Consider the following 12,030-nt stretch of genomic DNA (forward strand, 5'->3'; position numbering starts at 1 on the left):
GTTCTGTACCCTCCCCCGTCCCTGGTGGGGGGTTTCTCACGCAGTGACCAGTTGTGAAGAGAAGCTGTCAAGCGGAAGCCACAGAAATGCAGCGTGACCTCTCCTCCCTACCTTTTTCTCACTCTTTCAGAATGCTCTGATGACGGGGACAGGGAGTCAGGGAGCCCATTAGTAAGCCCTCTGCCACTCCAGCCAGGGCCACAGATTACACAGGTAAGAGACACAGTGGCCTCCCCACCACATTAGCCAGCTCCACCCCTCCACCTTGTAGATGGTTGCCTGGGGCTGCTCTAGCTTAGGCTCCTCGGGCCTCCTTGATGTATCGTGCCGTGACGAAGAATGGACCGAGCTGCCCTGTGAACCCCAGAGGAGATCTGCAGAATGTCAGAGCTCCACGGCTGACAGACTTCTCCCCTAATCGGAGGCCTTTTCCGCTCCCTCCATCTGCCACTCGCTGGGACGACACCGGATAATAGAGCCCACTATGTGCCAGACATCGCGCCAGGCCCTTTCCATGTGCCACCTCATTTGATGCCCATGGCAGCTAGCGTATATCATCTCCATGTTACAGTCGGGGAAACCGAGACCAAGGCAAAGCGACTTGCCACACGACAGACATCCCTGGCCATCCTTTCTAATACTCCTTTCCTTGCCTCTGACAGATGGGCGCTAGAGGGGGGAGATGGAGCACTTTCGGGAGTCTCTGGCTCCGCTAGTAGCATCCCTCAGCAGCAGCCTCTCCTCCTTCGGGTTATTCCAGCCGTATCTCTCAGCCCATGTGGCGCCTTCTAGCCCTCTGCCGTCCGCGCCCCGCCCCTTTCTCAAGGAGTTCAGTACCCAGCTCCCAGGCTCCTTCCAGCTCAGTTCCTTCCCTTAGCTGGGGGACTTCGCCCCATGCCATGATAGACAGAGAGGGTCAGGTCACACTCTCAGTCTTCCCGGGACCCCCAGACGTCCCCCTTCCATGGGCACGAACTCTGGAGCCCCCTTATCAGGCCATCGTCGTCTTCTAGCGTTCTGCCTCGCCCCGTTCTTGGTCTCCAGTCCCTCCACCTCTCAGGTCCTTCCTAGTTCCTCACCCCCCTCCACCCTATAGGAGACTGGCGGCCAACTGCACGCTCACTCCGTGCTTAGCATTATCCACTTGGAGATGAGTCAGAGCCACAGCTGTAGATAGACCCGGACCAAGACCGGCAGAGCCCTAGAGTGCCCTGGAGTCCTGACCCTCAAAAGCTGAGCAGGAGGCCAGAGAGCCAAGAGGAGAGGCGGAGCTTCAGACACCACTAGTTGGTGGTTGTTTTGTTGGGGGGGGGGGAGGCAGTCACCGCCGGAGTATTCGTTTCCACTGAATCCGAAGCCCTGGGGAGGGGCAGCTCGTCTCCCCGTGGCCCTCCCCCGCACCTTCAGCAGAGGTTTTCCATACGCACCCCTGCCATCTTGTTCCCCTTCTCTCTCTCTCTCTGTCTCCTTCGGTTTTCTCAGGGCCCCGTCAGATGCTCCTTCGCCCCTTATGGTCAGAGGTCCCATTTGTCACTGGAGGAAGGCGAGGTCCACAGAAGCGAAGGGACGGGATCACAAAGCCAGCGGACATTGGAGGTGAGATTTGCCTTCAGGTCCTGGGCACTGTCCTTAGCCCAGTGTTTCCTGAATAGAGCGTGCCAGCGCCGGGCACAGGCTCATCCGCCCAGGTGCTTTTTGGCATGGTAGAAGGGAAAGGGGCACTTTTGGCAGAACCTGCCCTGATCGCTTTTCCCTCTGTTCCCTCTGTCTCTGGCCCTCTTCTCTCCTCCTCATCCTCCGTGACCCTAGATCTCAGATGGCATCGTGGCCAACTCCTCAGAAAACAAAGGATCTCACCCGGACCTTCCCGAGACGCCCCTGGAATGCCCACAGTCCCCCGCCATTGAGATCCACCCTCCTGCGTTGAGCTCAGTGCCAGATCAGGGTGGAGCCCTGGGAGGTCCCCCCCCGGGGGCTGAGGAGGAGGACGAGGAGGCCCTATTGGCCCTGGCAAGACCTCTGGGCGAGCAGCCTTCCGACGGACAACCCGGAAAGGCTTTGGACCCCTTTGGATCAGATGAGGCCCAAAGTGAGGACGCTGTGGACCTGGAGCTGGAACAGCTCTACCTCACCCACCTGAGCCGCCTGAGGGCTGCAGGAGCGGCCGATGGGCTTTCTGGGGGAATCCTTTTCACTGACCATGACCAAGATCTCCTGAAGTGGATGGGTCCAGAGAGAGCCTTGAACAGCTCTCTGGTGGAGGAGATCACTCTGCACTATGCAATGCAGGGTGTACATGGAGCCACAGACCTTCCGGAAGACGCTAAAGAAGGTGGCGGAGGCGGCAAGATCGAGGAGCTGGGGACCTCTTGTGAGGCAGGGTCCGAGTCGGAGTCGGGGTCGGGGTCGGAGTCGGAGTTGGAATCATCATCTGGGGAAGGAGACATCCTGAAGGAATCCCCTCCGGGCATCGTCACTGGCACGTGGCTGGCAGGCCAGCATCCGGGGTTCATCTTAGTAAAGGATGGGCTCAGTCAGAGCCCGGAAGAGCAGAAGGAGCAGAAGGAGCCAGAGGATCCCGATCAAGAACACGGTCCAGTCAGTGTCACCAAGGCTGAAGGGCTGTCTTTCTGCCTCCAGGAAGGAAGCAGTCTTTTGCCCAGTAGCACAGCCCAAGGCGGAGGCCAGCTCCAGAGAGCTCTCAGCCAGTCGCTGTGTGTGTTGGGCTTGTTGGTCTTCCTCCCCATTGCCTGGAACGCCTGCATGGCCTTTGTGGGCCTGGCTTTTTACCTCTCTCTGGCCTGGTTCTCTTAAATGACAATCAATGTATGTGGGCACAGGCGTGGCTGTGGAGGCCTAACAATAAGAGTTACCAAAACCCTGGATAGCTTCTGACTCCTGAGGCTGGGTGGCAAAATGTGGGCAAATTCTCGAAGCTCTTCTAGAATGCCCAGGCCCGGGTTGGGCAGACGTACACTCCTACCTAAGCATGTGCAGACATACGTGCATACGTGTATGCATGTGTATATAGGCACACGTTCCACGTGGGTGTGTGCAACCCTACAGCGCGTGGGGCTGGTGCAGGAAAAAGCTGCTTGCTTCCAGCCACGGGCACCTCCCAAGCGCTCTAGTTCTCGCTAACCAACTTCCAAAGAAACCCCTGGAGGGTTTTGGGTAGGAATCTGTGGGACCCCACCCAGAGGCGCCATCTTCCTGTTTGTGGGGCGGGTTCACAGTGGCCGAGAGGACCAGCTGGCCTTGCCGGTCTCTTCCTTTGACTTCTTCCAGACAACCTCCTTGGGGCTTCCAGCTCTGTTGGCACTCCGATCTCCTCGCCTCCGTCCTGTGGCAGTGAGTACCCAGACCAGGCCCCGGGCCTAGGCCGTGGCTTACAGGTCCTCCAGGCTAGTGGTGAGAGAGGAGTTCCCTCGGGACTGACACCACCTGCCTTTTCCCCATGTGATAAGATAAAAAAAAAAAAAAAGCCACGGAGGTAGGTTAGAGTGAAAACTCTTAACCGGCATCAGAGCCTTAGTGGGGAACGAAGGCCCGTCGCCGGTTCCAGCAGGCTTTCTAGGGGCCCCGTGAAACCCCGACCCCGACCTGACCAAGACGTTCCCTACCAGTCGTCATTCGATCAAGTGGGCGATCAGGAAGTGCTCCCTGTCCCCAGGGGCTCACTGCTTCGCCCATGCAAATCCAAATTTCTCCCTCCATCCCATGCCCTGCCTCGTTGTTCCCAGTTGGGCCCTGGCCCTTTCCCTCACGCAGACACTTACCGGATGGTCTCGGAGTATCCGAGGCCTCCGATTCCACGAGCCAGGGACAGCCATCCAGAGACAAAACGGGAACCTTAGGCAGAGCAGATGGTGCCACTGGCACTGACAGTTCCATGCAAAAGGGCCCCCCGAGTCACTGGAGCCTTCCCTCAGGTCCAGCCCCCTCATTTGAAACAAGCCAAGCCCAGAGAGGGAGAGGGTGGCAGGACTGGGGCAACCTAAATATGGCGGCGGGGTGAGCCAACTTCCACCCGAGTCGGCCAGGAGAACCGCAGGTTTGGGCGGTCTTGAGGCCTAAAGCCCACTTCATTTCCCCCCCTCCCGAGCAGCTTGGGAGTCGGGGATCTCGAACGGAGCCCAAGAAGCCAAATCCCTCAGGGAGGTGGACTTCCTCTCCGGGGCTCAAAGGCGAGCGGCCTACGAGTACTCCATGGGGAAGTAGGGGCCAAGCTGAGGGCTCCAGATGTGTTGAGAAGTAGCAAGCTGGCCCTGCCCTCGTGGGCCACTGGCTCTTCGGCTCAGGGACCTCCTTGGGGAGCCTCCGGCTAGACTTAAGAAAAACAGTCCGAGGAAGAGCGCACATTTTTGTTCGAATGGGCATAAAGCCGTAACCTTCCTCCACCCCCTCCCCGCCGCCCCTTCCAAGTTCACCGAGGCCAGGTGTCTAGGGAGCTGCCCCGGGGAAGAAGCCCTGCCTTAGAGGGAGGGGCCTGGGCCTTCACTTCCTCTTCAGTCCGCCAAATAAATGGCCGATTCCTCTCTAGTTTTGATGGGAGATCTGGGACTCGGCTGTAGGCTTCGGGTTTTTCGTCCCAGTCCGCCAGCCAGCCAACGATCATTCTTCAGTTAAGTCAATGCACGTTGACGAGGCTCCGACCGTATTCCCGAAGGTGCCAAGTGCCAGGGAGACACAAAGGGCGAAACCCCGAGCCCTCGCTTCCAAGAGGCTCCCAGGCTGGCTAGCGGGTCAGACGAGAGGCAAATGACTGTGGCTAGACCAGCTGTAGACTGGGGGGTGGGGGGTGCTAAGATTGAGGAGGCCTGGGAAAGGCTTCTGGTAGGAGGCAGAGCTGAGAGGGTAAAGGCTTGCTAAGGAGGTTTGATTCCCTGTGCTTCAGTGCCCAGAAGGAGGTCACAAGGATGGCGTGGCAGCACGACACAACCTCCCGGTGGCTGGATTTTGCAAGCAGCAGGTAGTCAGGAGGCCCCTCTTCTGCTATCTGTTGCTCTCAGATGTGATCAACTATTTGGGGTTTTCTTGGCAGAGACCTTCCCCTTTTCTAGAGGTGAAGAAACTGAGGCAAACAGGGCAAAGTAACTTGCCCAGGGTCACTCAGCTGGTGACTTGAGGCCAGATTTGAACTCTGTCTCCCTGCCTCTTGCAGTACCACCTAGTTGCCCATTGTCACGTGAAAGATTCCATCCCATGCCCTGCCACGGCAAAGAAACTCGGGGGAGAGGTGCCCAAGGCCCTTCCTGTAACTGTGGGCCAGAGAGGGTTTATTTCTTGTCTCTCAGCCTTCCAGAAACTGGCCTAGCTCCCCACTGCTGACTAAGCCAAACAAAATGACCGATTCCAACATTCAAGGCCTTTCCATCCTCTTCCTCTGCTATTCCCCGACACGTACCCCACGCCAAGCCAAATGTGTGTATGTATGTATTCTCCACCGCCCAGATGTTGTCACTCGGATGTCTGTCCTTCTGTCAAAGGCCAACCCCTCCTAGCGAGAGCAGGGTCTCTGGGGACCTGGCTTTCCCCTCACGGCGTGGTGCAGCCACGGGTTAGTAGGCGTTTATCAAACCGAAGATCCCAGGAGTGTTGAATATGTGCCCTCCTCTGGGGCAGGGACCATTGAGCCCCCATGTATCCGTTTGTCTTTGGGTCGCGTTCCTGTCTGTGTGTCTGTCTGAGGAGTTTGGATGGTCCGGGGCATTGCTTGGGCTTTGCTGGGAGCTTCCTAGGGGCTCCCGTCCCTGCTCTGACCCAGTTGGGCATGAACTAGATAGAAGAAGGGAAAAGGCGAAGGAAAGACTAGCGAGAGTCTGTTCCTTCTGGTCTGAATGGACGAACTTCAGAGGCCCCCGGCTCTCCCATGCTCCCCAGCCCACGGCACAGACGGCCAAGAGTTCCAGGCTCGGCCTTCGTCGAGGTCCCCCTTCGGACGACACCCTGACCTCCTCCTGCTGCCTGTGCCCCCTCAGCACTGAATAAATTCCTTCCTCCTGGCTGTGTGTGTTTGGTCTCTTCATTCCCTTTCCTGTGCGCCGGAGGAGCCACGTAGAACCCCTACTGGAAACGATGAGAATGGGCCGCCTGGGAGAACAACGTAGCATTTTGCACGAACGTACACGGTTTCAGTGAGCCCTTTCCAAGCTTTCTTGGCGAAGGTACTGCGGTGGTTGCCACTTCCTCCTCCTGTTCGTTTGACAGGTGAGGAAAGCGAGGCCAACAGGGTCAAAAGTGACTCGCTCGGTGTCACCCGGCCATGAGGTATCCAAGGCCTCGCTAGGCTCTACCCACCACCACAGTGCCAGGCGTAAATGATACCAGAGGGAGAGCGCTCGGAACTCCAAGTAGTAAGAAACGATTGTCAGAGTAAACTCATTAAAAAGAGAAAAGGAGAACGAGGGCTCCCCCGGCGTGGCAAGGGCTGCACGGTCTTGGCTCACTTGACCTCTCTGCTCCTTGGTGGCGCCCATTCGTTCTGAACTCCTCAGGGGGGCGATTGAGTCTGGGGGAAGGAAGGAGCTTAGGCCGAAGCTCCACGTCAAATGGATGCAGGATTTGAAACCCAAACCTCTGCCTTCAAATTCTCTGTTCGGAGCATAGAACGCCAGACCTAGAATCATAGACCAGAAGAGAAGGCAGAGACCTTTGAGAGTCTGTAACCTCGTGACCCCAACGCACTCCTTTCAAGTGATTCCAGGCAACCGTTTGGCAGGATCCGAATCCCTGTCGCCGAGAACTCTTCCCTCGTCGTTCCTCCTCAGCTTCGGAGGACAGTCGGTGCTGGAGTTTTCAGGCCAGGCCTTTTAATGTCGCCCAGTCCATTGGGCCCCCTCCTGTGCTGGGGTCCCGATGAAGCCCCCAGGCCCAGTTTTCCAGCCGCAGGCGGGCCAAAGCGAGGGAGGGGCTGCACCCTTCCCTGGAGGCCGAGAAAGAAGAGCGATTCGGGGAAAGGCCCCAGAACATCTGCGTGGGTCACACGGATCGCGGAAAGCCCCCATCCGAAATCCTGGACGGTGCCAGCCTGGATCGAGGCAAAGTGAAGCCAGACTGATGCGAGGTGAAACCAGCCGCGGTCCCCAGTGCGGGGGTCCCTTCAGTCAAGAGCGGGCACCAAGAGACGCTACAAGAAGCGAGGAGTGAGAGGCCCGGCCCCCACCCCGGCCCGGATGGGGCGGCGCGCCCTGCCTTGGCTTGAGGTGCCTTTGCAAAGGGCTCTCTAGGCCAGAGGGCACCTTCGAAGCCTGGTAAACCATCGGGACTCGGCCAACTGGGAAGGCGTTTGTGAACTGTCACCCCAAGGAGTCTGCTCCAAGCCCCTTCTTCCCCCATCCGCTGGGGAGCCGCCCAAGTATTAATGGGCCGAGCGAGGTTAGTCTATGGACGGGGGCCCGAAGACCCCACTCAAGAGTCCCTCCCTCTCACGTGGGTGCAACTTGTGTTAAGGGAAATCCAAAGGAGCGAGAGACTAGAAAAGAGCTGCCCGGGGGAGGGGGCCCCCACGCTCTGCAGAGGCGTGCAGGAGCAGGAGGGACGAGGGGGCAGGAGGCAGGTTAGGTCGAAGAGGATGGTGGAGGCGATCAACAGTGAAGCGCTGAAGATCCCCGAAGCAGGGAGCGGCCCAGCGCTCCATCTCCTGGATCATCAGCTACGTTCCCCGAGAGTTCTGTCTGGACTCAGATACCGCCTGGCTGTGTGACTCTCGAAAAGTCACTTGGTTGCCCCGTTTGCCTCGGTCGTCCCGTCTGTCAAATGAGCTGGGGAAGGAAACGGCAAACCACCTCGGTATCTCCGCCAAATGGGGGCCCAGAGTCAACACGACTGAAAAAGACGACCGGACGGCAACGGCTGTACTGAATGAAGCCCAGCTGGTGTGGCCGCCGAGACGGGAAGAAGAAGGAGCCTGCAGGACTCGATCCTAAAGAATTGGCGGCTCGGAGAGCAAGCGGGAGCAGTGCAGGACAGAAGCACAGAACAGTTTACGGGGCAGATCGCTGGAGAAGGGAAGAGTTTGGGACCAGACGAGACAAAACGAAGCCTTTCGATCGTATTAAATTAAAAAGGTTTTGTACAAACAAAGGCATCTAACCAAGATTAGAGGGGAAGCGGCAAGTGGGGGTGTGTGCGTGTGCGGAAATTTCTATGAAATAATAACTCTGCCAAAGGTCTCGTTTCTCCAGTTCATAGAGAACGAAGGCAAATGTATAAGAATCCAGGTCATTCCCCAATTGACGGATGGTCAATGGATACGAACGAACAGTTTTCAGCTGAAGAAACGAACCAAAGCCATCGACAATCATATACAAAAATGTCCTAAATCCCTCTTGACCAGAGAAATGCAAACCAAGACAACTCTGACATGTCATCTCACCCCTAGCAGACTGGCCAATAGGAACGTGGTGAATGTCGGAGGGGGCGTGGCAAAATCGGGACCCTGATGCCCTGCTGGTGGAGTTGTGAGCTGATCCGACCATTCTGGAGGGGCTTCGATCCAGTGATACCCTTACCGAGTCGGTATGCCAAGGAGACCCTGAAAAGGGGGGAAAGACCCACTCGTACAAAAAGATTTACAGCTGCTCTTTTCGTGGTGGCAAAAAACTGGAAATCGAGAGGACGTCCGTCGAGTGAGGAACAGCCAAACAAGACGGACGCGTCAGTAACGGAATACTATCGTGCCGAAAGAAACGGTAAGCCAGAGGAGTTCGGAAAAAGCGGAAAAGCTCTGCGTGAACTGATGCAGAGCGAAATAAGCAGAACCGGGAGAGCCTGGACACAGGGGCAGCAGTGTCAGGGGATGATCAGCTGAGAAAACGCGGCCACTCTCAGCAGGGCAACCACCTGGGCCTGGAGCCGCTCGAGTCCTCTTTCCTCCACATCAGCGTCGTCTTGGTTTTATTTGGGGGTTTGGTTCTGGGTGACTCGGCCCTTACAACCATGACCGATCCGGAAGCGTAAAAGTAGGGGGGAGGGGAAGGTAATGCCAATGAGGCAACGTACCAGGCAGCCAAAGCAGTCCTGAGGGGACGAGTTATACGTATATCTATCTGTCTGTCTCTCTAGCTCAGCACTTTCATCAACTGAAGAGAGGAACAGCCCAAGGATCAGGCGGGCAACCAAAAGAAACGGGGCAGGGAAAAAGCAACGCATTCACAGAAATCCTGCAAACCGCCCCATTTCTGTCGCCGTCGCCGTCGCATTCGAAGCATGGGACGCAGCAAAAGAGGAGAAGAAGGCGCCCCCGACCCGACTCCTTTTATAGCATAAACCAGAGGAGGAACATTACAGGCCGGGATCCCCGGTGAGCCACGGTGCCCGGGTTTAAATAAGATGCCGGCATCTCTTCCACGTCGCGGGCGACCCCAGAAAATGCACGTACAACACTTGGCTCTCTGTACCAGGGAAGGTCAGAATCTTTTCTTTTTCTTCTCTGGGGTGTTTACAGAATCTTCCTGCACAGGGCGGGTTAGGGACGGGCATCCCTTCCACATCGCAGGGGCAAACTCTAACTTTTTACTCATTTTAACTTCAAAAGAGAAATTGTGTGGAACAGCCGGGTGGCTCAGTGGATCGAGAGCCAGGCCCAGTGACGGAAGGTCCTGGGTTCCGATGCGGTCTCGGACACTTCCTAGCCGAGTGACCCTGGGCAAGTCAGCTCCCCCCACTGCCTGGCCCTCACCGTCTTTCTGCCGTAGACCCAACGGACACCCCGGATCCTGAGATGGATGTCGACGGGTTTTTAAAAATTGGGTCCAAGGAGAAAGCATGTCGCGGCCGTCATACAACACTGCAGATGTTTTATGCGTTTCTGCCCCTCTAAACTTTTCCCGTGTCGTCTGCTGGCCTTCACGCGCCATCTGCAGCTTCCGCAAGACTCTCCTGGAGATGCCTGCGAGGCGGAAGGGCTGCCTGCATTCACCGCAGGCTCCGGGCGAGCGGCAAGATGGAGCCGAGTCCTATGGGGAAGGCGGCTCAGTTCTATGGTGGGAAAACTGTCAAGAGAACCGACTGCATTCCCGACGATGGCAAAGGTCATACCTTTGTGTTCCCAGATACAGGAAAAGCAGCGCTCCGGCCATTTCCACTTTTGAAAACTGGGGAACGGCGTCTCGTGCGACTCCCCATGAATAAGGGGCGCCGCACGGCTCGCCCAGACGCTCTCTCCAGAAATTCGTAGGGCCGACTCTGACGTGGAGGCGCGACTGGGCAAACCGGCCAACCGACGCCCCCCTCCCCCCCAGTGTCGCCGTGAAGAGGCCCGGTGGGGCAGACCCTGGGAAAGAGCCCCCCAAGGAAAGGAAGAGATGCAGGCACACAGTGTGTGGCCACAGGCTCACCTGGAACTCCTGGAAGCCAGCGGAGCCCCTGGGAGCTGCGAGCACAAGCTCAGCCATTCGGCTCACGGAGCGGAAGTGCTCTGGCAGCAGCGGGGGGGGGGGGGGGGGCCTAAAGGCACCAAGTTCAGGCTTACGACCAAGGATAACTTAGCCAGCCTGCCAGAGCAGAAGGGGAAAGGGAGCCATGAGGAAAGGGAAGGCACCGAGCACCGGGCCGAGGGGAATACATTGATGTACAAGGGAGTGTGTGTGTGTGTGTGTGGGGGGGGGGACTGGCTCCTTCTCCCCGATGGAGCAGGTGAGAAGGGAATCTAAACGTGGACCAGACAAAGGAGGCCGGGACAGACACCCCGAAGTCGGTGTAGACATCCACCGGACGCAAAGGAGCCCAGGAAAGCCAGGGAGGGGCAGAGGAAGGGACCGCCCAGCCACTCTGGAGAGGGCACTGTGGATGGAACAAGGGGGGTGGAGGCCAGACTTCGGGCGGGTTCCTAGGCAGCGGCTCCCCAACTTCTTTGGCCTGCCGCCCCCTTTCCAGAAAAAACATGACTCGGCCCCCTGGAAATTCATCTTTTTATTTTCCTAGCAATGAATAGGGAAGATCCATCGCTGCAGCACCCACTAGGGCAGGGTCGGGTCGAGCAAAGGCTGTCCCCCTTTGGAGGCAGTAGAGAAGGAGCCGCAGAAGCCCGGCCAGGGGCTGCCCCCGGGATGTCCAGCACGGATGAGCAGAGAGGGGGGCGAGGGACGGCCACCAAGCCCTCAGCTGGGGGGGGAGGGGCAGGCCGGAGGAGAGGGAGAGAATGGCCCAGAGTCTCTGGAGTCTATTCGCTGAGACCTTCAGCAGAAGGCAGGCTTGAAGGAGGCCAGATGGGGGGCCGGCAAAGCTTTCGAGGCGTCCCAGGCTGGGCTAGCTCGGGTCTGACGCCGGGGCCACTCTCAGGCAGAACAGGGGACCAAGGCCCGCCCGCCCTCCTTGGGCCTGGAGCTAGGACTTGCCTCTTGGCCAGTTCCTTTGGCCCTACCTATATTCTGTATAGGCAGAGTGAAGCCAAGGACTCTCACTCACTCTGGGCTGCCATCTTCTCCCAGACTCCCCTTCGGTCAGGCTGTTCTCTGCTACCCGCCTCCCCAAGGCTGCGCGGAGGTGACCCCCCCCCAGCATCTCTGGCACAAGATCTTCCCCCCAGATGGCAACAGCCGAGGCCCCGCAGCTTGGCTGGGGCTCCCCACGGTGGCCCCTCCGCTTCTCCCCCGGCCAGTGACTTTGGACTCTGCCTAGATGGCTGCCCGCTCGCTCTGGGGGCCGGGCTGGGTGTGTGTCTCGGTGGCCACCTTCGGGTCCTTAGTTTGGCCTCAGGGCCAACTGGGGGTGGGGGGTGTGGCCTAGAGGCTCGGGCCTTCCGCGGCTTCTCAGTGGCACCCCCTGGATCGGAACCGGCCTCTGCAAGGGAAAGGGGCGTGGGCTGCTGCCTGGGTCTCCGGGTGGGGGTCTCCCACTCTCCGCCTCTTTCTATGTCCGCGAGGCCTGTGGCTGCTTCCTGGGGATCCGGAACAAAAGGGAGGAGGTAGGAGCTGGCGCCTGGGAAGGGCCTGGGGGAGTCCCTGCAGCCCCGGGCAGAGCCGGAGCCCAGCAGGCGGGGCACATGTGCGATGTGTGTGTGGCGCCCATGTAACACCGTAATATACG

At 58.3% G+C, this 12,030-nt stretch overlaps 1 protein-coding gene across 1 annotated transcript; it reads left to right on the forward strand.

Annotated features, from left to right (window-relative positions):
- Positions 1–130: 130 nt before the first annotated feature.
- On the forward strand, positions 131–2,873 carry LOC123254372 (protein phosphatase 1 regulatory subunit 3F-like; the record flags this gene model as incomplete). The annotated part of the gene is made up of 2 exons (XM_044683408.1): positions 131–213; positions 1,810–2,873. Coding segments are annotated over 2 exons (1,088 nt in total), but the record flags the coding sequence as incomplete, so codon positions are not given.
- Between the last annotated feature and the right edge of the window lie 9,157 nt (positions 2,874–12,030).

The sequence above is a fragment of the Gracilinanus agilis genome, unplaced genomic scaffold (genome assembly GCF_016433145.1).
Source record: "Gracilinanus agilis isolate LMUSP501 unplaced genomic scaffold, AgileGrace unplaced_scaffold20559, whole genome shotgun sequence".
NCBI lineage: Eukaryota > Metazoa > Chordata > Mammalia > Didelphimorphia > Didelphidae > Gracilinanus > Gracilinanus agilis.